The sequence below is a fragment of the Mobula hypostoma genome, chromosome 7 (genome assembly GCF_963921235.1).
Source record: "Mobula hypostoma chromosome 7, sMobHyp1.1, whole genome shotgun sequence".
In the NCBI taxonomy this organism is placed as follows: Eukaryota; Metazoa; Chordata; class Chondrichthyes; order Myliobatiformes; family Myliobatidae; genus Mobula; species Mobula hypostoma.
Genome location: NC_086103.1, coordinates 147,730,694 through 147,756,995, shown reverse-complemented (window position 1 = coordinate 147,756,995; position 26,302 = coordinate 147,730,694). Strand labels below are relative to the sequence as shown.

Below are 26,302 nucleotides of genomic sequence, written 5' to 3'. Positions count from 1 at the left end.
CTCGGTGATGATGAATCTCGATGCCACCAGGTCCGGTTCATCCAGAATGAGCAGGATGCTCCTCTTCTGTTCGAATCTTGTGTAGAATACATTAAGTTCATCGGGAAGAGAAACGCCACAGTTATTGATATTCCCAGCCTTTTCTTTGCGCCCAGTGATCTCATTTAGACCCTGCGCATAGTCTACTGACATCCCTCTGGTTAGCCTGGGCTTCCAACTTGGCTCGATATTGCCTCTTGGCGCCCTTAATGGCTTTCCCCGGTTCACGCCTGGATTCCGTGTAGCGACTGGTATCCCCGGACCTAAAAGCTGCAGCTCTAGCCTTCAAAAGGGACTTGACCTCATAATTCATCCAAGGTTTCTGATTAGGGAATACCTGGATCGTCTTGAGAGACACACAGTCCTCCGTGCATTTCCAAATAAAGTCCGTGACAGCTGAGGCATACTCATCGAGGTTAGCTGCCGAGTCCTTGAATACTAACCAGTCCACCGATTCAAAGCAGTCACGGAGGACCTCATCCGTTTCCTCCGCCCAATGCGACACTACTCTTGACACCGTGACCTCCTGCTTCAGTTTCTGTTTGTAAGCCACGAGGAGGAGTACAGCCTGATAGTCCGATTTTCCGAAGTGAGGTCATGGGACAGAATGGTAGGCATCCTTGATTGCTGTGTAGCAATGGTCAAGTATATTCGGGCCTCTAGTGGGGCAGGAGACATGTTGGTATAACTCTGACAGCACCCTTCTGAGGTTGGCCTGGTTAAAGTCCCGGCTATAATAAGCAAAGCCTCCGGATACCTGGTCTCAAGTTCACTGATGTTGGCATTCAGTATGTTCAGAGCACACTCCACATCCGCCCTCGGGGGGAGGGGGAATGTAGACCGCTGTCAGTATGACCGAGGTGAATTCCCATGGCAGATAGTAGGGACAACAATTCACCGACAGGTGTTCCAGGTCCGGGCTGCAGGAGCTTGTCAGTGCCACTGTGTCCGAGCACCACGCAGTGTTGATCAGTAGGCAGACACCATCTCCCCTCGTCTTGCTCAAAGACGCCATGCGGTCCATCCGCTGGATCGAAAAGCTGTCCAGTCGGATGGCACAGTCGGGGATGGCAGGGGAGAGCCAGGTCTCAGTGAAACAGAATACACAGCAGTTCTGCGTCTCCCTGCAGTAGGTGAGTCTCCCTTTAAGATCATCCACCTTGTTCTCTATGGCTTGCACATTAGCTAGTAGGATGGTGGGCATAGGGACCCTGAAGCCCCTCAGCTTCAATCTGACCAGCAGCCCAGCTCTTTTCCTATGCTTCCTCGGTAAATAGTGCATCTTTCCAGGTTTCCATTGATGCAATGTGTTGTTGTCAGCTCCTTGAGGTTGGTGGACGTGTCCCACGGGTCGCGTCATGGGGTGCTCTGAGTTGGGCCGAGTGATGGGGGAGACTCTGCTGCCACTTCCAGCTGCCGGGGGCCCGGGCTGTCGATTGGGTCGGGCCCCGAAGCCGACACTTAATCCCGGAGGGCCGGGCTCCTGGCTGAAACAAGTCAGTGAGCTGAGTCACGGTTGCAGAGGCCTCCGCTCTAGCCGAGCCTCAGGTTCGATTTCCGAGGTCAGCGGCGGAGGCCTCACTTCCGGCAGCTGTGGATGTCCACCAACGGGGCTTTACGGTGGTCGCTCCGGGGAAGCGTCTGGGGCACCTTGATGTCTCCGACGTCACTTCTGTGTGGTCGTCTGCTCCAGAGAGGTGCTGGTCGGAATGGGCTGTGTCTCCAAGCTCTCTGGCACAGTAGCAGGCCGCAGGTCTCCAGGAACGTGGTCTCGTCCAGGTGTGGTCCGGAGTTGAAGAAGCAATTCCAGTGTGGTGATCTCCAGCTGGGTCAGTAGCTTCGCCAGGGTGTTGTTGATCTTGCTAGATGTAGCAGATTGGCAGGGAAAGAAGAGATATGGACCATGTGCAAGCAGGTGGGATTAGCTTAGGCTGGCACAATTGTTCCAGACATCAAGGAATTGTTTCTGTGCTGTCCCGTTCTATGTTGTGTGTTAAGTGTTAGCATGATGGAGTCCAGAGTCATACACTACAGAAAAATCATGTCCATGCCAATCAGCAACTACCCATCTATAGAAGGTTGTTATCAGAGTTATTAAGTATATGGTTCTTGGTGTAACTTTTCGCAGCAATTTGCAATATTAAAAACACTTGTTTTTAATTGTCTATAAAAGTATTAATTTTGTTATCCTACAATTCCATTTGACAGCAAAACCCAAGAAGCCAAAGTTGACTATGACAGTAATGCCACGTAAAATGTTGTATTGCACAACAGAAAATTACTTTGTCCCTCAGCTTTCTTGGAGGTTTAACTGCACAAGGTACTCTTCACTTTTATGTTTAGCTCTTGCCATCTTCAATTGATCACTTTGTGAACTGCACGATTTGTCAACATGGGTACCAGGCTTCAATTTACTTGTGTTTCAAATAAAAAACAGGAGAGGTAAGAAGAGATTGAATGGGATGAAATATACAATTTACCATGTAGTACGACCAGGAAGTTATTATATAGAATATGGTACAGTGCAGCACAAGACCCAAGATGTTGAACTGAACTTCTAACCTTCCCTCCTTCAGAACTCTTCATTATTTCTTTCATCTTATAAATGTTCCTGATGTATCTGTCTCTAAAACTACCCCAGCAGTGCATTCCACGTGCCCACTGCACTCTGTGTTGGAAACCTGCCTTTGAAAAATTCCCCTATGCTTTCCTCTAATCACCTGAAAATTAAACCTCCTGGTATTAGCCACATACGCCAGGGAAAAAGGCATTAGCTGTCCATTCTTTCTATGCCTCTTATCATCTTATACACCTCTATTGTTACCTCTTGTCGAGTGAAAAGCCCTAGCTTGCTCAATCTATCCTCATGCTGTCTAATCCAGGCCACATCCTAATAAATCTCCACTGCATCCTCTCGAAAGCTCCCACATCCTTCCCATAATGAGAGGACTAGAAGTGAACACAATGATCCAAGTGTAGTATAAGTAGGGTTTAATGGGGCTGCAACATTCCTCATGGCTCTTGAACTCAATCCCCTGACTAATGAAGGTAAACACACCATACACTTTCCTAACCACCCTATCAACCTGCGTGACAACTTTGAAGAATCTATAGACGTGGGCCCCAAGATCCCTTTCTTCCTCCATACTGGTTAAGATCTTGTCATTAACCCTGTTCTCTGCCTGCAAGTTCAATCTTCCAAAGAGTATCACTTCACACTTTTCCGGATCTGTCACCAGCTCTGCATCCTATCAATTCCCTTTTGCAATCTATCACAACATTCTACACTATCTATAATACGTCTAACCTTTGTTTTATCTGCAAACTTACTAACCCAACCTACCACTCCCTTATCCAAGTTATTTATAAAAATCACAAAGAGCAGGGACACCAGAACAGATCCCTGCAGAACATTACTGGTCACTGATCTCCAGGCAGAATATTCTCCATGTAAATGACAAAATTTTGGTGTAAGCACACGCCTTCCATTTTGTGATTCAGCTCTAGAAGTCCCTGCCCTATGTCTTTTGCAGGGACTTGAAAGTTTATGAAGCTTGTATCTTATTAAATTTATTTAAGTATACTAAGTTTCAAGTCACAGATTAGAATGCACAAAGGAAACAATTACATACCACAGTATTTTCATACTGCTCTCAGATGGGTTTAGCCAAATATTAAGAACGCAAAATTTCAACATCTTTTCCTGCTGTTGCTGACATTGCAATGACATTGCAGTTACTGCTTTGTCGAGGATTTCAATGGCCCTTCTGCTTCTATTACAACTCACAATGGAAAGAATTCCATCAGAAATTATCTCTCAATGTCATTTTCTGAGGTTTCTTTGCTCTTCTACCAGAGTTACTAGGAATAACTTGGTGGGCTGATCCCTACGGAAACCAGTAATGTTTACTGAATGAGTCAGAAATGCTTTACAAAGGCAGAAAAGCTATTTCTAAAGGTGGGTTGCAAAGGGATTCAAGAGTCTCAACTGTTCAGTACATTTCATTTATGAGGAAAATTTAGTAAGACAGAATGCTTTAACCTAGTTCCATAATCGTTTGCTTTGTTATAGTACAATGCTCCCATAAACCTTCAGAGGATTTGGTAGATCTGTGCACTAACAATGCATTTTGATATTACAGTTTTTCACCGATTCACAATGATAACCATATTGTATCGATTGGATCATTTGGAGCGACAAGACTAACCAAAGAGTTTGATATATCGAAAACTTGTCAAAGTATTGGATGTTGTTGTGCAAGTAATATCCAGGGGTCCGAGTGTTCAAGCCCTCACACCGTAGGTAATTATAATCAATTGTCCACATCAATAATAGATATTGAAAGGGGATTTTGTTTGAGTCAAAAATGCCATTATATTTTATAGAACAATGATGAAAATAGCTGTCTCTTTCTTTCTGGTATTTTATTTAATGTTCAGCATCTTACAGACTTGCTGGCCAGTGGTTTAGTGGCATCAGCACCTGACTTTCGGGCGAATCAGCACTGAGTTCAAATCTGGCCAGTTCCTTGCACACTTTCCATCCATGCTGGGCTGAGCATTGAACTAGCAACTTGGCCTCGTAAAAAAACAAGTCAAAATGCTGTGGAAACAGCAAAAATACCGGCTGATGCGCCACAAGCATGAAAACGAACAACAATGTTACTGAACTTAAAATTCATGGAATTTGAAATGCCAAAGAATTCATTTTGCGACAGGAGTGAACATGGAATTTATTTTTTTTTTAATTTAGAGATTCAGTGCGGAACAAGCCCTTCCAGACCAATGAGATATGGCACCCAGCAACACTAGCCCAATTACAGGACAATTTACAATGTCCAATTAACCTACTAACCGGTACATCTCTGAATTTGGGAGGAAACTGGAGCACCCGAGGGAAACTCGTGTGGTCACGGGGAGAACGTACAAACTCCTTATGGAAGGCAGCAAAATTGAACTCCAAAGCTCTGAGCTGTAATAGCGTCATGCAAACCGCTACGTTACCAGGGCGCCTAATGGAACTCAGTTCCATCCCATATACTCTGACGTTTTATACTCAGGTGATCGGGTTTAGAATCAGGGTTGATCACTTTTGTAAATCTTCTTCCGGCAACACTACATCAAGGTGGTGGGTTAGCAGGGATTTGCATGGTAGGATTTAGTAGGAGCCGAGACCTAAACCCTTGAATAATCATTAAGGATGCATGCAATTATGCGCATGTTTAAAATGCACCTCCAAAAATATTCAGATTTTAATTTTTTGTACACTGCTCTCTCATTACCTCAAATTTAAAATTCTCATCATTGCTTTTAATTACTCCCAAATCTTATTTCTGTAATTAATTCATAGAAATGTAACATTTAGAGAGGCCAAGCTAAACAAGGGAATATACAATAAATGGTAAGTTACAAAGGAGCAAGAACCCTGTTGTAATATTATTGCACATACTTCAATTATCATAACCCTGAAAATTCAGCTGTGGTTGTTACCAAAGTACAAAATGTCAAGCATCAAGTAGAGGAAGTATCCATTTCTTTCTGTCGTACATGTGAGGAACACGTACTCCTATATTGCTGAACTTCATTAAACTTTTGGCATTTATTTTAGTTCCTGTAATAAAAAGTTACTAAATTACATCAAGATAAGTTTTAAATATTTATGTTGCTGTTTGGGGAGGGAAATATTTAAAGAAAAAAAATTGCAGTGATTATAATTACTAAAACCTTCTATTGAATAGTACTGTTAACAAACTGCCTGTCAATCATGTCAATGATTCGATAGTAAGTGGTTACACAGTCACGTTTTAGAGTTCCAGTGTATGAATGTTGCTTTATTAATAAAGCAAGCTTGTTGCTTTTCTATTTCAACATCCGACAGTCATTATTTATTTGGCTAACCCAAAGACCAAAGCTATAGCAAAATAAAATTCTGGATGTTAACTTCAGAATTACTAACAACAAAAGAATAAAGGTTAAAGTTTCAAGTGTGTCTTTTATCATTGCTAAATAGCATTGTGTAATTCCCTGACATACTTAAACAGTACTAGGAAATTCAGTGCTCACATTTTAACAAAGCTCATCAATCAAATTAATTAATTCAATTTGGGGGCTATTGTGACTTGGAAAACTTTATTTAAACACACATATTCTGGCTGATGATGCAGAGGCACAGCTGTTAAATGCTGTTAGCAGGGGGCCTAGTTTATTATGAACGTTTAGCTTCATTGCCATGCAGTACAGAAGTTACTCACTAGTAACCATTACTCCCTGAGTATGGGTGCCAGCTCCTCAAATGGGAATATACAACACCCTGAGCTTCACGAGTTAAGAGGTCTAGAGACTGGGGAGTGAGGTTGTTCAAGATGGCTGTTTCTTGGCCACTACAACTCACTTCAAAAATCAATGGCTTTCCCGCCAAAGCACAGTGCAGAAGTTCCAAGTTATACCAAATTGCCCTTCAAAATTGCAATTGGGATCACATATTCATCACATGTATGACCAAAAAAAAAATAGGCTGCATCCTGTGCATCCTGACTGCTCAACAGAAAGCCCCTGTGAGACTTGTGACAGTGAAATTTCAGTCTGTGCACCTACTACTGTCATTCAGAATGTGGTGATTGATTCAAACAGCTGCCATTTATCAAAACAACCCTACTCAAATTATCAGTCAGTGGTCTTCATCTTCTGAACCATTTGTTCTGGTCATAAAAGATGGTTACCAGATTGTTTAAATAATATAACATGATGTAGAACATAGAACAGTACAGCATAGGAACAGGCACTTCAGCCCATCATTAAATTAGCAATCTAATATCAAGCTAAAGTAATTGCTTCTGCCTACACAATGTTCATATCCTTCCATTTCCCTCACATTCCTGTGCCTATCTAAACATCTCTTAAAACGGCTACGGCTCCCTGTGTAAAAAAAACTTGCCCCTCGCATCTCCTTTGAAATTACTCCTTCTCACCTTAAGTCCATACCTATAATCTTATTAGAATGTGTAGATGTGTAGTCTATAAGCTTATTAGAATTTTGCAGAGGATAACTCTAAATTGATGTTTCCAATTGTTTGCAGTCAGTACCCAGGTCATTACACATATACTGTATATATTATTCCCCTATACCATTTACTACTTTACAACCACTTCCCTCTCTAAAATCATAATCACTTCCCTTTCTGCCCCCACTTCCCTTTTCTGAGACTACCCCCACTTCTGTCTCTTAAGGCAATACTGCTTCCCCTCTTGAGGTTACCCTCCTTCTGATCTCTGAGAGGACAAGCATATTCCTTCTTTTCTGAACAGCAATTCCCAACATAGTTTGGACAATTTCATTCTATTACCAAGTAAACAACCAGTGGACGTTCTATAAAACCACTTGGCACACCGAAATAAATGATACTTACAAAGGAGCAGGACACTATGGTGCGGCTGGTGGAGCAGCTGACTCACATTTGTCACAGCCTTGTTTCAGTCCTAATCTCCAGTACTGTTTGTACAGTATGAAGCTTGTGCGTCTCCCTATGGCCGTGCAGGTTTCTTCTGGATGCTTCTTGTTTGTTTTCACATCATAAAGATGTGCAGATTGGTTCTAGATGGTGCCAGAGAGAGGCAACACTTGGTGGCAGCTAACAGCAATGTATTTTCATACCTGAGATGAAACTTTCTGAACCTGACAACTTAAGTGGAAAGAACTGCAGGAAATAACATGTTTCTAAGCCACTTAGATGAACGAGATCACTTTGCACTAGAATTGTCTAAAAAGGAGCAGTGGCCAGTTTAAAGAGGAGAGGGAGAGTGGTGAGACAGGAGCCTGAGGTGATTGGTGGAGCAAGGTAGGATCACTCCAGGTTGGGAGAGGGGGGAGATGGGTGGAGCTAGGAGATATTAGCAGCAGGCCAAAAGAGGGGCAAAAAACAGAGACAATTTGACAACTGCTAAAGGAGGATAAGCTGGAACACAAAGGGCTACCAATGCTGAACTCTGATAAGTAAAGAAGGTGCACATTGGTAGATAGAATGGAACCATTGGGGGAGAGGTGAATGGCAGATGGAAGGAAGGGGGGTAGTGGGTGGGTATCCTCTTTGTGAACTATGTATGCAGTTTTAAATTCAGTAATGTGATGCTTGTTATGGCATTGCCTATAGTAAACTTTCTGTGTTTGAATTGTAGATCTTACTACCACAGCAGACAACAGAAGTTCAGTCACGTATGTTTACCTGAAAGTTGGAGACCCATTTCTGATGGAATGTAGAGCCTTATATGACAATTACAAATTCAAAATATTCTGGGTAAATGACACAAAAGCAAGAAATACAACAAAGGTATGGTGCTAACTTGAAATTGTGCATTTCCTTAGTGTGTATTAAGTTTTATTCAATAAACTTCAGCATTGCTGTTATTATTTCAATACTGATACAGATCTTGACAGGTTCTACAGCATTTCGAAGTGCTTATGGATTCTTAAGGCGTGAATTGGTGTTTATTAACTCAGTAAGTTTGAAAGACATTGGAACATATACATGTTTTTCTACACAGCATCCAGAGAAGACAATCAACTTAATGGTATTTGGTAAGTTTTTTTCATAACTGAGCACTGGAATATTTAGAATCGTGAAGTGATACAATGGGCTAAATCTTAATAACAGCAGCAAGCATATCCAATGCAATCAAGTAACCCAAAATGCTTAGCAGGAGGGTTATCAAACAAAATTTGACAAATATATCTATCGGGACAGATATCCAAATCTTTGACAAAAAGGTCAGATTTAAAGGATGTTTGGAAAGAAGGATGGTTCAAAGATAATAGAAGAGCTGATAAGTGTTTCAATAGCAGAGAAGCAAATAATTGGGCCTAAGAATATAAGTGATAGAAACAGGAGTAGGCTATTCGGCCCTTCTTGTCTACCTGGCTACTCAGTCTGGTCATGAATGATGTTTTACACATCACTTGATTCCATTAATTTCCAGAAATCTGTAAGTCTTTGTCATAGAGTCAAATAGTCAAACATCATTTATAAGCTGAAGGGATTGTTTCCAGGCTGTTCTGACTCTGTGAAATGAAGAAAAATGAATACAGATGCTAGATTTTTGAAGGAGAAAGCGTAGGAAATACTCGGCAAGTCAGGCAGCATCTGCAGAAGCTGAAGTAGTTAATGTTTCAGATCAAAAGCCCTTTGGAGACAGAGGTGTAACACTAACTTGAAATTTCAGTTTCTGGAAAAGTGAAAGAATTACTTTACAAAGCAGGTAGGGGAAGGAATATGTAGCTTGAATGTAACTATTTATTGTCTTGAATGTATCTATTTATTGTCTGTCTGCATTATATTTGTGTTACGCATCCTCTCTCTGGGTCTCTGGGTTAAGGGTCTCTGGGTTAAGATAATTTGTTGCGGGGTTTGGGTGACAGTAGAAATAAATGAATATAGTCACCTGTTCACCTGCATAGAGACGGGGTGAGTAGGGAGCGTATACTTTTTGTTGACCCGCTTGTCTTCATTTAACCTTCATTCCAATTATGCCTGTCTTTAACTGCTCATCTTTGTTCGAATTTGATCCAATTATGCTCATCTCACTCATCTCTGTTTTATGTGAATTATAGAAGAGTTGAACGATTTTAATTGTTGGTTTGTAATAAAGGATTAAATGCACTTTCCAACTTGGAGTTTGGTTGGTTGGAAGCGCGTCATGCAGTGCGATACTCCCTCACTTAGCCTCTCAGCAACTTGTAATTTGTTTTCAAGTAGTCACTACAGAATAGATAGGATAAACAGAATGTTTGAGGTGAGCAAGGTCAGGGTTGACAAAAGCATGAGTAGTATTTGATGGATTAATACCAGATAACTCTTTTAAGCAGAAACAGTCAATTCTGATGCAGACAGAGAAAGTGATTGAATTTGGATTTAATACTGAATTTAATAACCTTGGTTTCATCAGAGCTCTCAATAATTCAAATATGATATCCTTCCTCTATGAACCAATATAATTTTGCCCCCTCTGTTTGCTTGCTGAATCAGGATATTTATTTGCACCAGTTCATATAAAAGGACACCTAACTCCTTCCGAATACCAAGACCTTTCAGTTTCTCACCATACTTTACCTTTCTATTTAAAAGTCAGTAGCTTGATCACTGGAGTATTAGATGAGCTGGGGGTGGTTTGCAGGGATGAGATGTGTTTGGAGAGAATAGACACGAAATGGGACAGAAACAAGTGAAAGATATGGCATAGCTCAGCTTGGTCCGGCGATCGTAAAAGTTACACTTAAAAAAAGACATTGACACCTTTGGTTGGCCACTGTGTCTGAACGTGTCACTATCTTACATGGAAATAGTATGATAGAGGTCATAAGAGAAGTTGCAATGCAAAATGTCTGGAACAGGAAACATACTTGCCTCAAGGCTACCCTCTTCTGGTTTTAATGTAGGCAGAATAAAAAGCAGGTGACCAGCTGATTTGTGGAAAGTAGTATTATGTTGTAATATAGAAACATAAAAAATAGGTGCAGGAGTAGGCCATTCAGCCCTTCGAGCCTGCACCGCCATTCAGCATGATCATGGCTGATCATCCAACTCAGAACCCTGTACCTGCCTTCTCTCCATACCCCCCAATCCCTTTAGCCACAAGGGCCCTATCAAACTCCCTCTTAAATATAGCCAATGAACTGGCCTCAACTGTTTCCTGTGGCAGAGAATTCCATAGATTCACCACTCTCTGTGTGAAGAAGTTTTTCCTCATCTCGGTCCTAGAAGGCTTCCCCTTTTTCCTTAAACTGTGACCCCTTGTTCTGGACTTCCCCAACATCGGGAACAATCTTACTGCATCTAGCCTGTCCAATCCCTTTATGATTTCATACGTTTCAATAAGATCCCCCCTCAATCTTCTAAATTCCAGTGAGTATAAGCCTAGTCAATCCAGTCTTTCATCATATGAAAGTCCTGCCAACCCAGGAATCAATCTGGTGAACCTTCTTTGTACTCCCTCTATGGCAAGAATGTCTTTCCTCAGATTAGGGGACTAAAACTGCACACAATACTCCAGGTGTGGTCTCACCAAGGCCTTGTACAATTGCAGTAGTACCTCCCTGCTCCTGTACTCAAATCCTCTTGCTATGAATGCCAGCATACCATTCGCCTTTTTCACCGCCTGCTGTACCTGCATGCCCACTTTCAATGACTGGTGTATAATGACACCCAGGTCTCGTTGCACCTCCCCTTTTCCTAATCGGCCATCATTCAGATAATATCTGTTTTCCTGTTTTTGTCACCAAAGTGGATACCCTCACATTTATCCGCATTAAATTGCATCTGCCATGAATTTGCCCACGCACCTAACCTATCCAAGTCACCCTGCATCCTCTTAGCATTCTCCTCACAACTAACACTGCCAACCCAGCTTCGTGTCATCCGCAAACTTGGAGATGCTGCATTTAATTCCCTCATCTAAGTCATTAAGATATATTGTAAACAACTGAGGTCCCAGCGCTGAGCCTTGCGGTACCCCACTAGTCACTGCCTGCCATTCTGAAAAGGTCCCGTTTATTCCCATCTTTCCTTCCTGTCTGCTAACCAATTCTCTATCCACATCAATACCATACCCCCAATACCGTGTGCTTTAAGTTTGCACATTACTCTCCTGTGTGAGACCTTGTCAAAAACGTTTTGAAAATCCGAATATACCACATCCACTGGTTCTCCCCTATCTGCTCTACTAGTTACATCCTCAAAAAATTCTATGAGATTCGTCAGACATGATTTTCCTTTCACAAATCCATGCTGACTTTGTCCGATGATTTCACAGCTTTCCAAATGTGCTATTATCACATCTTTGATAACTGACTCTAGCATTTTTCCCACCACCGATGTTAGGCTAACCGGTCAATAATTCCCTGGTTTCTCAATCTCCCTCCTTTTTTAAAAAGTGAGGTTACATTAGCCACCCTCCAATCCTCAGGAACTAGTCCAGAATCCAAAGAGTTTTGAAAAATTATCACTAATGCATCCACTATTTCTTGGGCTACTTCCTTAAGCACTCTGGGATGCAAACCATCTGGCCCTGGGGATTTATTTGCCTCTAATCCCTTCAATTTACCTAACATCATTTCCCTACTAACATGTATTTCCCTCAGTTCCCCCATCTCACTAGACCCTCAGTCCCTTACTATTTCCAGAAGATTATTTATGTCCTCCTTAGTGAAGACAGAACCAAAGTAGTTATTCAATTGGCCTGCCATGTCCTTGCTCCCCATAATCAATTCACCTGTTTCTGACTGTAGGGGACCTACATTTGTCTTTACCAGTCTTTTTCTTTTCACATATCTATAAAAGCTTTTACAGTCAGTTTTTATGTTCCCTGCCAGTTTTCTCTCATAATCTTTTTTCCGTTTCCTAATTAAGCCCTTTGTCCTCCTCTGCTGGACTCTGAATTTCTCCCAGTCCTCAGGTGAGCTGCTTTTTCTGGCTAATTTGTATGTTTCTTCTTTGGAATTGGTACTATCCCTAATTTCCCTTGTCAGCCATGGGTGCACTACCTTCCCTGGTTTATTCTTTTGCCAAACTGGGATGAACAATTGTTGTAGTTCATCCATGTGATCTTTAAATGCTTGCCATTGCATGTCCACTGTCAACCCTTTAACTATCATTTGCCAGTCTATCTTAGCTAATTCACGTCTCATACCTTCAAAGTTACCCTTCTTTAAGTTCAGAACCTTTGTTTCTGAATTAACTATGTCACTCTCCATCTTAGTGAAGAATTCCGCCATATTATGGTCACTCTTACCCAAGGGGCCCCTCATGACAAGATTGCTAATTAACCCTTCCTCATTGCTCAATACCCAGTCTAGAATGGCCTGCTCTCTAGTTGGTTCCTCGACATGTTGGTTCAGAAAACCATCCTGCATACATTCCAAGAAATCCTCTTCCTCAGCACGCTTACCAATTTGGTTCACCCAATCTATATGTAGATTGAAGCCACCCATTATAACTGCTGTTCCTTTATTGCACACATTTCTAATTTCCTGTTTAATGCCATCCCCAACCTCACTACTACTGTTAGGTGGCCTAACAGTCATAGTAATGACACTGATTGCATCATTCTATTTTTAACAACAGCTAGCTGAACAAAGGTATTAAAGGCAAAGTCTGTGCAGTGAGAAAATTAGTCACTCTAGAGGATCAAGAAAGCTTACTGTTACACCGCCCTAAAGTAACCTCACTCGCCCACTTGTCAATATTTGATTCCCTGTTTCATTCCTGAATTGAAAATCACCATTTTCTAATCTCATTGACTGCCATCTTCTCCACTGTCAATGAGTGGTTCCACAGCCAGTGGATCTTCTGCCATCTAAATTCGATCCAGTCAGTGCAATTGGGCCACAACCTATACCACCATTCAACTTCTCACCTACCTACAACAATTGGACCATCTGCCACATTCACAGTTTCCAATATTATCGCCACCTTTTATTCCATATTACTGCCACCTATTATTCCATAAGTTTGTCTCATCACCTTACTTACACATGCTTTATTTTTATTTTAGTTATGGTAGTTTTGTATTACTGTATTTTAATTATAAATGTCTGTACTGATTTCATGTTTCATAACACATTGCATAATATATTTGATTATCAGCTATGGCACCACTCATTTACCTTGGCCACAGAATCAGAAGAGTGAAACAACTTTGACAGTATAATTTTAGGACTCTAATAAAACAATTTGCCTGCATAGTTGCATGAAAGCGAGCCCCTTTCATATTTTAATACTATTAAAATATGGAAGAACTATACATATAAACTTTTCACAAATGACATTTAGGTGTTTATAAAGACATAAATATTTGGTAGGACAATTTGAACTATTAACCATTTTAAAATGGTATTATGGGATACTATTAATGAGCCAAAATAAAACAAGTATTTTGAGGAAGGACAATGCCAAGTAACTTTCTCTTGTTTTATGTTTGCATGTGGACTATTCAAATTAGAGCACTTGCTCAACTGAAGCACAGGAGTGGTTTCATTAGAAAAGGAAAGTCAGAGTGCCTATTTTCTTCTAAATTGTACTGTAACTAACTATATTTTTATTATTTAATATACTATATGTTACTGATATTAACAGTATGTGAATACATTTTATATCCATTTTTATGTGTTAGTATATGTAGAGGCTTCAAAAAATAAGGTGTGATAAAGCAATAAATATGTCACCTGTTCTTTTTGCAGAGGAAGGATTTATAAATTCATCAACTGTAAATGAAGTAAATAGTATTGATAAAGATGAAAACTTTTGCTTTGAAGCCAAACTTAATGCATTTCCACTTATAAGATGCCAGTGGTATTTTTCCAAAAAAGTCTTCCCATGTGAACCTACAAATTTATTTGGAAACAGGTACAGTTTTTAGCTTTTGCCGGGCGATGTAGAGAAAGTTAATGTTTTCTGGAACATTTATCACGATACATATGGTCTTTAAGCATTCTGTGTTAAAGCAGGTTGTAATTCAAGTTGTGCAAATGACTTTTAAATGATAGCTGCCTCCATCATTTGCAGCTTCTATACTCTGCTTCTGAACCATCTAGATACTGGCTTTTTCACGCCAGAATTACTCCTAATCAGCACTAGCTTTCAAGTTCTTGGACACTATAATGGAGCATGTATTGTGTTCCTGCTGCTCTTGCAAGAAGACTAGGACCACCTTGGGCCTCCTGTGTCTGAGTACAGAACTTGCACTCAGCAAGTCAGGGAGCGGCCTTGTAACTGCTGAGTAAACCGAATCTAAACAACCTGGGTGGTTGTGAATGAACTGTTCAGGAAAGGTCAGTCAACAACATTGAAAGAACCTTACATAAAGATTGACCCATTCTGTGTGCATCCAATGGGTGTAGGCAGAACCCCAAGTGAGGAAACACATTCTTATCGCCAGAGTATATTCCTATCTCAACTCCTCCAAAGAGCAACCTTACCACAGGCCAAGGTTGAAAAATACTTTGATACAATATCCATTGCTGTGTCTACTGAGTGGTGCAGTAGTTAGGACCACTGCCTGGTAGCATCAGGGTTCAATTCTGTGAAGTTTGGCTTTCCTCCTGTGACTGCACGGATTTCCTCAGGTACTCCAAATGCCTCTCATCCTGAAGACACAGGTGACTCCAAATTAACTCTTGGTGTAAGTAGACAGCTAACGAATCAGAGGAGAAATGATGGGCATGTAGGAGGTTGCAGGGCTACAAGGAAATAAGAAAAGGGAGAATGGGACCAATATGGCTGTTCTGCTAGGAGTCAAGGGCCTGACTGGCCTCTTGTGCCATATTAAGTATGCTCTGGGACTCTTTCCATGATTCTCTTTTCTTTGGATCTGGGGTGTCACAGGACAGGCTAGCGTTTCTTGCCTACCCCTTAGGTCTTCAACATGACACGAGTGAGCCACCTAAAAGCACCTCTGCAGACTTATCCCAACCATGCAGTTGTTTAGGGAGTTTTCAAATTTAAAACCACTGGCGATGAAGGAACGGCAATTTGAGAAATGATTTGCACCATTATGAGGGATAGTTTGCAATTTAGAAGGGAGCTTGTAGTGATGGTAAACCCATGCATCAGGTGTGCTCATCCTGCTTTGGGGTTGTCACAGGCTTGAGGTGCTGTTCGAAAGGCGTGTGTGAATAACTGTAGTGGACCACGCAGACTGTGCACTCTGTGCTGCTTGTGGAAGAATGAAAGTTTAGGGTGGTGGATGAAATGCCAGACTGGTGGATTGTTTCGTCTTGCATTATGTCAAGGATGTTGTTGGAACTGTATTCATGTAGGCAGGTAAAAAATATTCCATCACATTCCAGACTTATGCCTTGCAGATGGTGAAAAGGCATTACAGTGTCGCAAGATGAGTCATTCACTGCAGGACACCTAACCTCAGAATTATTTATGTTGCCAGAGTATTTATGCAGCTGGTGCAGATGAATTTCTGGTCAACTCACCTCTGGAATATTGATTATGGGGAGCATAGTGACAGTACACTATTGAATGTCAAGGGTAGGTGCTGGGTTCTCTCATTGTTAATGGCTATTGCTTTGCACTCTAGTGGTGTGAATCTTGCTTGCCACTGAACAGTTTGTGCCTGAACGTTGATGCCTTAGTGCATGCTGGCATGAACTGCTTCATTTGCTGAAATAGAATTCAACATCATATAGTCATCAGCAAACCTCCCCACTTGTTGAAAGGGAGGTCACCTGATGAAACAACTGTGGATGTTTATGCATCCGGAGAGATAATGAGAAACTCCCGCAGAGATGTCCTGGGTCCGGTACAAATCACCCACAGCAGCCATCTTCCCTAATGTAACTTACGGCTTCAGCCAATGAGGCGTTTCCTCTTTGGTGCCTATCTTACTAGGGCTCCCTGACATCATGCCAAAGGCAGCCACTTTCATCTTACCTTTAGAATTCAGTTCATTAGTGTGGACTAATGCTCTGTTAAGATGTCAAGTGAGATGCTCTGGTGAAACTCACACTTATTTTTGTTTAGCATATATCTAGTCTGGTATTGTTAGGTATGCACAGTTTGCTCCTGTCTTCATTTCTCATTGAAACATAGTTAATCCTTCACTTTAAGAGTAATGGTAGAGTGAGGGATGTGCTGATCTATATGAAAGCAGATTGTGCGTATGTTTCTGCTAATTTTAATTGACACTTGATTTTGATCTCCCAGCACTGCTCTGAGTCTGTTTCATTTAGTATGCTTGTAGTGTCAAACAAGTGGAGGATGAACAGATATTAGGTATAAAATTAACATATCATGGACAGAGGCACCTGCCTCAAATAAATTGGTGATTTTTGTTTATAGTTCAATTAACAATGTTAATTATGGAGCATGTCGTGTCATTCGCTTGGGTTTATTTGTTAGCTGTTTGAACATATTGGCAACTCAGTGCTTTGCTAGACCATTTCTAGGTGGGCCAGAGTCCAATTTTATGCCTGGCCAGATAAGGACTGCATATTTCCTGCCCTGAAGGAAACGTTCTACCCACAGAAATCAGCTGCGGCAAGTCCTACACACAATCTATTCTTAACTTTAGAATACGTTGTTGATGTTTATACTTGAATTGAAGATTTGACCAGAGCTATTTATTATTAGAACATAGAGCACGGAACAGTACAGCACAGTGAGGCCCTTTGGCTCACAATGTTATGCTGACCTTTTAACCTTCCCTACCACATAGCCCTCCATTTTTCTTCCATCCATGCACTTATCTACGAGTCTTTTAATGTACCTGCCCCTACCAATCTGTATGGCCTTGATTTGTGCTTCCATGGATCCATCACCTCAACTGTGGCTTGAGTGGAAGAACATAATGCCTTCAGGGGAAAGGCAATGGTGCCTTCATTCTGCACGACATCGTGCAAGATATGTTAAGACAAACTCTTTGTGCATTTCATCTGACAGGCCAGAAAATGTGTGCCATACATTTCAGTATGCTTCCCCTAAATGTTCCTCACAATGGGTCAGTGCTACTGTGCGGAATCTCCAATAGCACACTGGGAAACCAACTGAAAGCAGGTGGTTTCTGCTATTTAACATTCCCCAAAGGGTCCAAACGTTTGATAATTTTAATGTTATTATTAGCATACACAGAAATCTATTGTACATCTTATGTGCAATAACTGCTCTAAGAATAAAATTAAAAATTCTGCTACAGTATTATAGGTAACCTTACTGGCAGAGAGTGCTAAATGCAATGCATGAAATGTGTTGTAGCATACCGACCTATTAACAGACAAAAACGCTCTTTGCACCATTGGGGAAAGAAGCAGAGTTTGCAATGAATTTCAGGATTGAATCACGTTGGACTTGGTTGTCAATTGCCTATTGTACAATAGTTTTAATAGAGACATGGGCCATAGAGTGATTTCATAGGTTAGAGAATATTAGCACAATTGATTCCCTCGGGATCAATAAAGTATGACTATGAAGATCTATAATGGTGTCATAATAATATGATGTATGAATTGACTTTATACAGCTCTGAATTTCTAATGTATTTTAAACTTTTTAATTGTAGATATTTTTCTGCTTAGAATCTGTTGCTTATGCATTGCACAATATTTTCATTCTCTTCTTTTTCATGATTTCCTAGCTTTTCTGCAAGATTTTGTGATCATGGACATAAACCTGGAATCTATGAATTATTTGCAGAAAATGAGGAAGCAGAATTTCAGACTTCTTTTACCTTATATATAAAGAGTAAGTTAAAACTACAGAAATGCTGGCCTGTGATGTTGTGGCATCAGCCTCAGACTTTGAGGCAAATGGTCCCAAGTTCGAATCTGGCCGGTTCCTTGCATGCTTTCCACCTGTGATGGTTTGAGCATCGAGCTGGCAATTCAGCTTTGCAAAAAATCGTCAAATGCTACAGAAACAGCAAAAAATGCCGCCTGATATGGCACAAGTTGTGATAAGGAACTACAAACAAAAATCTACAGAGCCAAATGCATAAATTTTATTTGTAAGCTGACAAGATGAAACAATAACTTGATATTTCAAACCAACTTTGTGATCACCCAAAGCACTAGATGAAATATAAAATGTAGATTTTTTTTGTTAAGAGAAAGTCGTGGTTCAGGATCAGAATCAGAATCTGGTTTAATATCATTGACATATATCATGAATTTTGTTGTTTTGCAGCAGCAATACATTTAAAAGACTATAAATTTAAATAAGAAAAATACATTAAAATACAATTAAATATGTAGTTCAAAATGAGAGCAAGAATAGTGAGGTAGTGTTCATGGGTTGATTCAATGTCCATTTAGAAACGGAGGGGAAGAAGCTGTTCTTAAGATATTGAGTACTTGTCTTCAGGCTCCTGTACCTCCTCCCTGATGATGACAATGGGATGAGGAAATGTCCTGGGAAGTAAGAATGTAATGTTTCAATTCTATAGCAAATTGCTGAGGTCACATTTGGAATAGTGTTTACAGTATTGATCTCCTTACTTTGGTCGATTGTCCTATGAGGAGGGTTTGATAAGCTAGGCTACACCACAGTGGCATAGCTAGTTGAGACCTTGCCTGACGGCAGCAAATTCATCAGCTCAATCCTGTCAAAGGGAACTATCTCTGTATTGTTTGCAAAATCTCTCTGTGACCATATGGGTTTCATGTGGGTGTTCTGGTTTTCCTCCATACCCCAAAGATGTGTGGATTGGTAAACCGGTTTGACACAGTAAATTACCCTTAGTGTGTAGGTGAATGGTAGAGTCCTCGGGGAGGGTGGTGGAAGCTGACGAGACTGTGAGGAGAATAGATCAGTATAAAATGGCCTACTGGTGGTTGGTGGATGTTTAATGGGTGAAAGGGCCTGTTTCTATGATGTGACTCCCTATGACTCTCAGGTTTTTAACAAGAGTTGGCAATTATATTGGTATGAAAGTGAAGTTGTCTCAGGTGGAACAAGAAAATAAATAAGAGACGGGTCTGTAAATGAACAATGGCACATACTCAAACAGCTGGTCCATGGCACTCAGCAGGTATTTATCCTAATTGGAGAAAGTGAGAAAGAGGCGTAGCTGTGGTTAACAAAGGAGGTCAGGGATAATGCTAAGTTGAAAAGTAGGGCATGCTAAATTGAAGGGGCTAGTGGTTGACCAGAAAGGTTAAGAATTCAGGAGAGAAAGATCAGAAAGTTCATAAGAAGGAAGGAGATTGATATTGAGAGAAAACTTGCAAGAATAACCAAAACAAACAGTAAGAATTTCTATTGATATATAAAAGAAAGCAACTGAGACATGTATGGGATCTCTAGAGAATGGGGCTGGTGAATTGATCATAGGACACAAAGAAATGGCAGATTTGTTAAATCAAATTTTTTGGATCACTATTCCAATGGAGGACACTGCAATTATCCCTAAGATAATGAGTAGGTTAATTTCAAATAAAAGGGATGGTTTCAGGGGTGATAGACAGGACATATAGAGAGGTAGTTACACCCAAGGTCTAGGATGCAGGAAACTGGGTGACAGTCTCAAGGCTGAAAGGGCTTAAAATCAGTGCAGACTACACCTGCAACCTTCTCCCTGAACAACAGCAATACCACTTTGGACAATGTTGGGAGGTATGACCTAGGAGAGGAAAGTCACAGCAGTCAGGTCTCTGGCACTGAGTCCAACTCCGTGGCTCAGAAGAGAAGGGGTGACAAGGGGCATGCTGTAGTGATAGGGCATTCGTTAGCTAGGGTAAAAGAAAGGAGGTTCTGTGGACAAGAACAAGATTCCCAGATGGTATGTTGCCTCTCAGGTACCAGGGTCTAGGACATCTTGAATCAAGTCCTCAACATTCTTAAATGGGAGGGTGAGCAGCCAAAGTCCGTGGTCTAAAAAGATACATGGAGCCAAAAAGATGAGGGAGATCTTAAATGCAATTTTTGCATCTGTATTAACTTAGGAGATGGACACAGAGTCTATAGAAGTGAGGTAAAGCAGCAGTGAGGTCTCGGACCCTATACAGATTACAGAGGAGGAGGTGTTTGTTGTCTTGAGGCAAATCTGAATGGACAAATCCCCAGAGCCTGACAAGGTGTTTCCTTGGACCCTCTGGGAAGTAAGTGCAGAAATCACAGGGGCCCTAGCAGAGATACCTATTCATCCTTAGCGATAGGTGAGGGACTAGAGGATTGAAGGTAACTAATGTTGTTCGGCTGTTTAAGAAAGTCTCTAAGAATAAACCAGGAAATTATAAGGCAATGAGCCTGACAAATTATAAGGCAATGAGCCGGACAGTTATTGGAAAGTATTTCAAGAGAATGGATATATGAGTATTTGGATAGGCAGGGACTGATAGGGATCGTCAGCATGGCTATGTGTGAGGTAAATCATGCCTAGCCAATCTTTTCAAGTGTTTCGAGGAAGTTACCAGGAAAGTTGATGAAGGCAGGGCAGTGGATGTTGCCTACATGGACTTCAGCAAGGCATTTGACCAGGTCCCGTATTGAAGGTATGTGTCATAAAATGTTGACAGGCTGGTTCAACAAGTAGCTTAAGAAGTCAACAGCATGTTTGATCTTTATTGTGAAGGGGTTGGGGTTTAAGAATAGGCAAGATTTGTTACATTTGTACGAGATGTGTTGTGTCTGAAATACCGTGCATAGTATTCTTATCTAAAAAGGATATAATCGTGTTGGAATCAGTCCAAAAGAGATTTACCAGGTTGATTCCTGATATGATATCATCAAAAAGAAGCTGGGCAGTTTGAAGCTGTATTCCTTGGAGTTTAGAATGATGAGGTGTGACCTTCTTTAAACAAGTGAGATCTTCAGAGAGCCTGACAGGATACATATTGAGATGTTGGGAGACTCACAAACAACCCAACATAGCTACAAATTAAGGGTTTGGTCCTCTAAAACTGAAGTGCATAGAAATTCATTCTCTGTGAACTTCTAGAATCTTCTGTTGCTGTGGGTGGTGGAGGCCAGATCACTCAAAAAAGTTTGGTGGATTTAGATAAATATTTGAAAGATCTTGGAATTAAGGGATGTGGGGAACTAGCACAGAAGAAGAGTTGAGGGTAGCATAAATCAGCCATGAACATGCTGGGGCTGGCTTGAGAGGCCTGGTGGCCTACTCCTGCTCCTATTTTATTGTGTTCTTATGCACATATACTTCATAATTTAGAAAATTAACAAGTTTTTGTGGACACTGAAGTGTAGATGCACTGTAACATAGCAATTAGTGCAACACTCTTCGGTGCTAGCTATAAGATCGATTGGGGAAATCAACTGGGATCCAATTCCCACTGCTGCCTGTAAGGAACTTGTACATTCTCCCCAGCTGCACGTGGGTTTCCTCGAGGTGCTCTGGTTTCAACCCAAAGATATGCGGGTTAGTAAGCTGAGAGCATGCTATGTTGGTGCCAGAGGCGTGCCCACAACTTACTAACTCATTCATCTTTGGAACATGGGAGGAAACTGAAAAGTATAAAACATTTTTATTGTGGAAACAAATCAGTGGTGACAATCGTTTACTTTTGAAATGTTATATTTAATCGAATCTGTAATAGTACTTGCTGTAGAAGTGGCTTCATATTTATTAAGGTTCAATACGTGGGTGTCCTGAATGGGCACCAGAGTCAGGATAAGAACCTACAACAAAGATTGAATCTTTCAGTGAAATTAATTTACTTGGTGCCCTACTCATTATGTAATAAATTCTGTGCTCTGGAATCACTAATATGAGTTACTGGCAACAAATTGACTTAGTTCTTGTGACCACATGAGTTGGACTATGTCTGTTTAAGGACTAATTGAACTGTACCTATATTCAATAGGTCACTTTTACTGCTATTCAAATCTAAACAATTTGCGTGCACATCTATGATAATCAGTATTCAATGAACTGAAATGTACAAGATGGCAATTATATCTGTAGATAGGTTATTATTGCTATCATGAAGCTGATAATTTAAAATATTCATAAATATGACTAAATTCATGAATTGCACTTTTTACAGCAAAACCATCTCTGGAAATTTTAAGGACAAAAACACATATTTCATGTATGTCTGCAAGTTATCCTCCAGCCAGATTAAATTGGACAAAATGCGCTGGAGAGCTGTAAGTATAAGAAATAACAACCACCTGATGCTACTGTTAACATAGCAAACTGGAAATTACTCCATTAACTGAATTCATTTCAGACCTGATAATTTTCATTAAGTTCCAACAGCAATTGTATATTTTGCTTAATCTGACTTCACTTCCAATAGGCATATTTTAGTATATTGTGAGATGCATTGACTAGGAAGATAGACATCGGTGAGCAAGCAATATAGAAAAGACCAGGGCAGTGGTGGAACTCAGGCCACATCTATGGAAAGGAATAAAGAGTTGAAGTTTCAGACTGAGACCCTTCATTAGGACTCCTGAAGATAGATAGTGAATCGGGGAAGGGGAGTAATTTGCTTCGAGAAGCAGTTACACGTTTTGGTTTGTTGGTTGGCTTCCATCTGTCTCGAAGGACAATGGATGATGATGATGATCATAAGCTTGAGCAGAAGGTACAGAGATACTGAGATGCCCAGTCGTCCCCCTTTTGGCCTCACCAGTGCAGTCCAAAGGAAAGCTTATGAAGCAATACATTTGGCACTAGCTTGGCTGCAGGAACTGCCGGAAGGGTTTTCAAAGACGTCAAGCCGCCTCAGGGGCTCCACTCCAGATTTGCTGTCTGTGTTAACTCCCATAGCCTTTGTCTCTCCTGAGGCTGCCCACAAGGCAATGGGGACATTTACCCATAGCTGGGGATCTGGTTCTCGAGCACCAGGGCATGTCCACACAGCAGTGGGGCTGCGTGCAACGTGTGCAGGGGCCAGATCCTCTCCCTGTCCTCTGCAGTTCAGCCTGAGTCCGAAAGGAGTTTAATTTCTGTGTGTCGCCAGCGTGGAGGCACTACACAAGGCTTGCTGTTGGACAGGCTCTGTACTGGCAGGGAGAGAGTTACAGCTCAGCTCTCCTTTTCATGAGACTGCTCGCCAACGGTGGAAGCTGAAAGCAAGAGCAACAAGCACTACCAGTTACACTTCCAACTAGATGCATCATACAACCATTTTGACACTTTTAGATTATATAATGCAAACTTAATCAAACAATAGATCTAGAAAAACGTCAAATGTCAAGGTCTGTCACGTCAGAGAACCCTCAACCCTTACAATTTATTTTATATTCTATAATGAGAAAAGGGTAATTTATAATTTTGTAATTATAAAGTGATAACATTTATATAAATATTAAGAGAGATTTTGTTCAATCTATAACCCAAGTCTTAAATCTTTACAGTTAGGGAACTCAAACTAGTCACACAAAATGCTGGAGGAACTCAGCAGGCCAGGCAGCATCTATGGATTTTTTTTCCATAAACGCGGCCTGGCCTGCTGAGTTCCTCCAGCATTTTGTGTGTGTTGCTCAGATTTCCAGCGCCTGCAGATTTTCACTTATTTACAAACTAGTTAGTCTGAAATCAGTATCTAGGGCCTATTTAGGAAGCAGTCACTCCTCACTTAGTTGTGCCAGCCTGGATTTATAATGAGGAAATTATGTTGGACAAATCTGCTGGGGATTTTTTGTTGCGGTTGTAGCTAGCAAAATAGGTAAAAGAAACTAGAGGGCACAATATATTTGGATTTGTTGAAGGCTTTTGATGAGGTGCTAAATAGAATATTAAACAAAGTTAAAGTATAAGGGACTGGAAGTAATGTACTTGCATGGATTGACCTGCTGCTGCAGTGATCATTGCTGTTACAGTGGCTAATTTCAATCTGGTTCAATGATTTGGATGAGGAGACTAAATGTACAAATGCATGTTTACTGATGTTACTTGGTATGGTAAATAGTGTCGGTTGAGAGGAAGCTTCAAAGAGACTTTTTTAGATTGTGAGAACACTCAGTCCTCTTTTATTGTCATTTAGAAATGCATACATGCATTAGGAAATGATACAATGTTTCTCCGGAGTGTTATCACAGAAAACAGGACAGACCAAAGACTAACACTGATAGAACCACATAATTATAACATATAGTTACAGCCGTGCAAAGCAATACCATAATTTGATAAAGAACAGACCATGGGCACAGTTAAAAAAAAGTCTCAAAGTTCCCAGTCAATCGACTCCCGAGTCCCTGATAGCAGGCGGCAAAAGGGAGAAACTCCCTGCCGTAAACCTCCAGGCACCGTCAACTTGCCGATACCTTAGAAGCAGCCGACCCTGAGTCCATCTGTCCGAAAACTCCGAGCTTCCGAGCAGCCTCTCCGATACCGCCTCCCAAGCGCCATCCTCTGCCGAGTGCCTTCGACCTCTCCCCGGCTACTGAAACACGCAAAGCCGAGGATTTCAGGGCCTTCAGCTCTGGAGATTCCGGTTACCACACAGTAGCAGTGGCAGCGAAGCGGGCATTTCAGAAGTTTTCCAGATGTTCCGCTGTGCTCTCACGTCTGTCTCCATCAAGTCAGAATTGTGCACGGTCCCCTACTTGACAGATAACAGATATTCATCACTGAAGTGGTTGCGCGTGCTGCTGTCACGTCGCCATCTTCTCCCCCCTCCCCCTTTGAGCAGAAGTACATAGTCTAAGTGATTGAGTTAGGGCAAGGCAGGTGGAATATATTGTGAAAAAATGTCAAGTCATGTACTTTATTAGGAAAAAATATATAAAAGTAGAATATTTCAAAATTGTAAAAATGATAAAACGTTGTGTCCAAACGCTCTGGCTGTCCTCGTTCACAAATCACAAAGTTAATCTGCAGTTTCATCAAGCAATTAAAACACACAAAAAAAAAGTTTTTTCAAGATGATTTTAGTGAAGGTCCCAGTCTCTTTATTTAATGATAGATATACTTGCCACTGTGAAGAATGATGTACTTGCCAAAGAGGGAGTGTAACAAATGTTCACCAGATTAATTTAGAATCTGATTCTCTCTAATATTGCTACCAAATCAACATTTCTATGATTGGATGAAGCAGAGTATATGACAATCCTATCAGCTTTGCTGCTAATATATATGTTATTGGGCATGTGACCAAAAATTGTCCATGCTTGTCAAAAGTATTCAGTAGGCAACCAAAAGACAAAATTCCTTACTGACTGAGATAACAATCAACTAGTGTAGGAGTGTGTAAAAGATGGTATCTGAACAGCTAAATGTTTTCTCATCACACCACTTTTCTTTTTTTGTGCCCTTTGCTGGAGTTTTGTACCCTCATAAGTTAACTTTTACTTCTTTATATATTTAGACAAAAATGTCAGTCTTATTCCTTTCGTCAAGAATCACTGATTATTTCTACTAATTTCTTTATTGTTTCTTAACTCTGTTTTATTCCCTGATCTTCAGTTGCTGTACTGCTGGGAAATATTCTTCTGTCAGGCTATTCATTCTTCCAGTTAAACCAATTTGAGTTACATTTTATCAGATGCTCTCATTTACCTTTATATATTTGATTTGTTGAGGAACATCCTCTAACCCTCTGTACCAATACTCGTGCATTATGAACAAGCCACTGGAAAAAGTTGATGCAATTTTTTGAAATATTTTGTAAATGCATTTTGATAATGTTATCCAATGAAGAAGTCAGGTACTGCAAATACATCTCAATATTACCAAAGTAGCATGCTTCTATTTCTAGCTAGTTTTATTTAAATTCTTATGACTTATAACACTTTGCTGAAACAAGCTAAATAAAAAAATGCTTTGTAGATTAATCATATGATTAAACGTCTTCTGTCAGAAGACA

At 40.7% G+C, this 26,302-nt stretch overlaps 2 protein-coding genes across 3 annotated transcripts in view; one reads left to right on the top strand and one right to left on the bottom strand.

Moving 5' to 3' along the window:
- The window catches only part of flt3 (fms related receptor tyrosine kinase 3), a 94,470-nt gene that overhangs the window by 32,978 nt on the left and 35,190 nt on the right, over positions 1 to 26,302 (top strand). Inside the window, exons 6-12 of the mRNA XM_063054247.1 lie at positions 2,248 to 2,359; positions 4,182 to 4,342; positions 8,212 to 8,363; positions 8,461 to 8,611; positions 14,264 to 14,429; positions 18,166 to 18,272; positions 22,532 to 22,634. Coding sequence (XP_062910317.1) covers positions 2,248 to 2,359; positions 4,182 to 4,342; positions 8,212 to 8,363; positions 8,461 to 8,611; positions 14,264 to 14,429; positions 18,166 to 18,272; positions 22,532 to 22,634 — 952 coding nt within the window. The remainder of the gene's footprint in view (positions 1 to 2,247; positions 2,360 to 4,181; positions 4,343 to 8,211; positions 8,364 to 8,460; positions 8,612 to 14,263; positions 14,430 to 18,165; positions 18,273 to 22,531; positions 22,635 to 26,302) is intronic.
- The window catches only part of pan3 (poly(A) specific ribonuclease subunit PAN3), a 210,067-nt gene that overhangs the window by 160,103 nt on the left and 23,662 nt on the right, over positions 1 to 26,302 (bottom strand). The gene's annotated exons all lie outside the window — the stretch shown is intronic.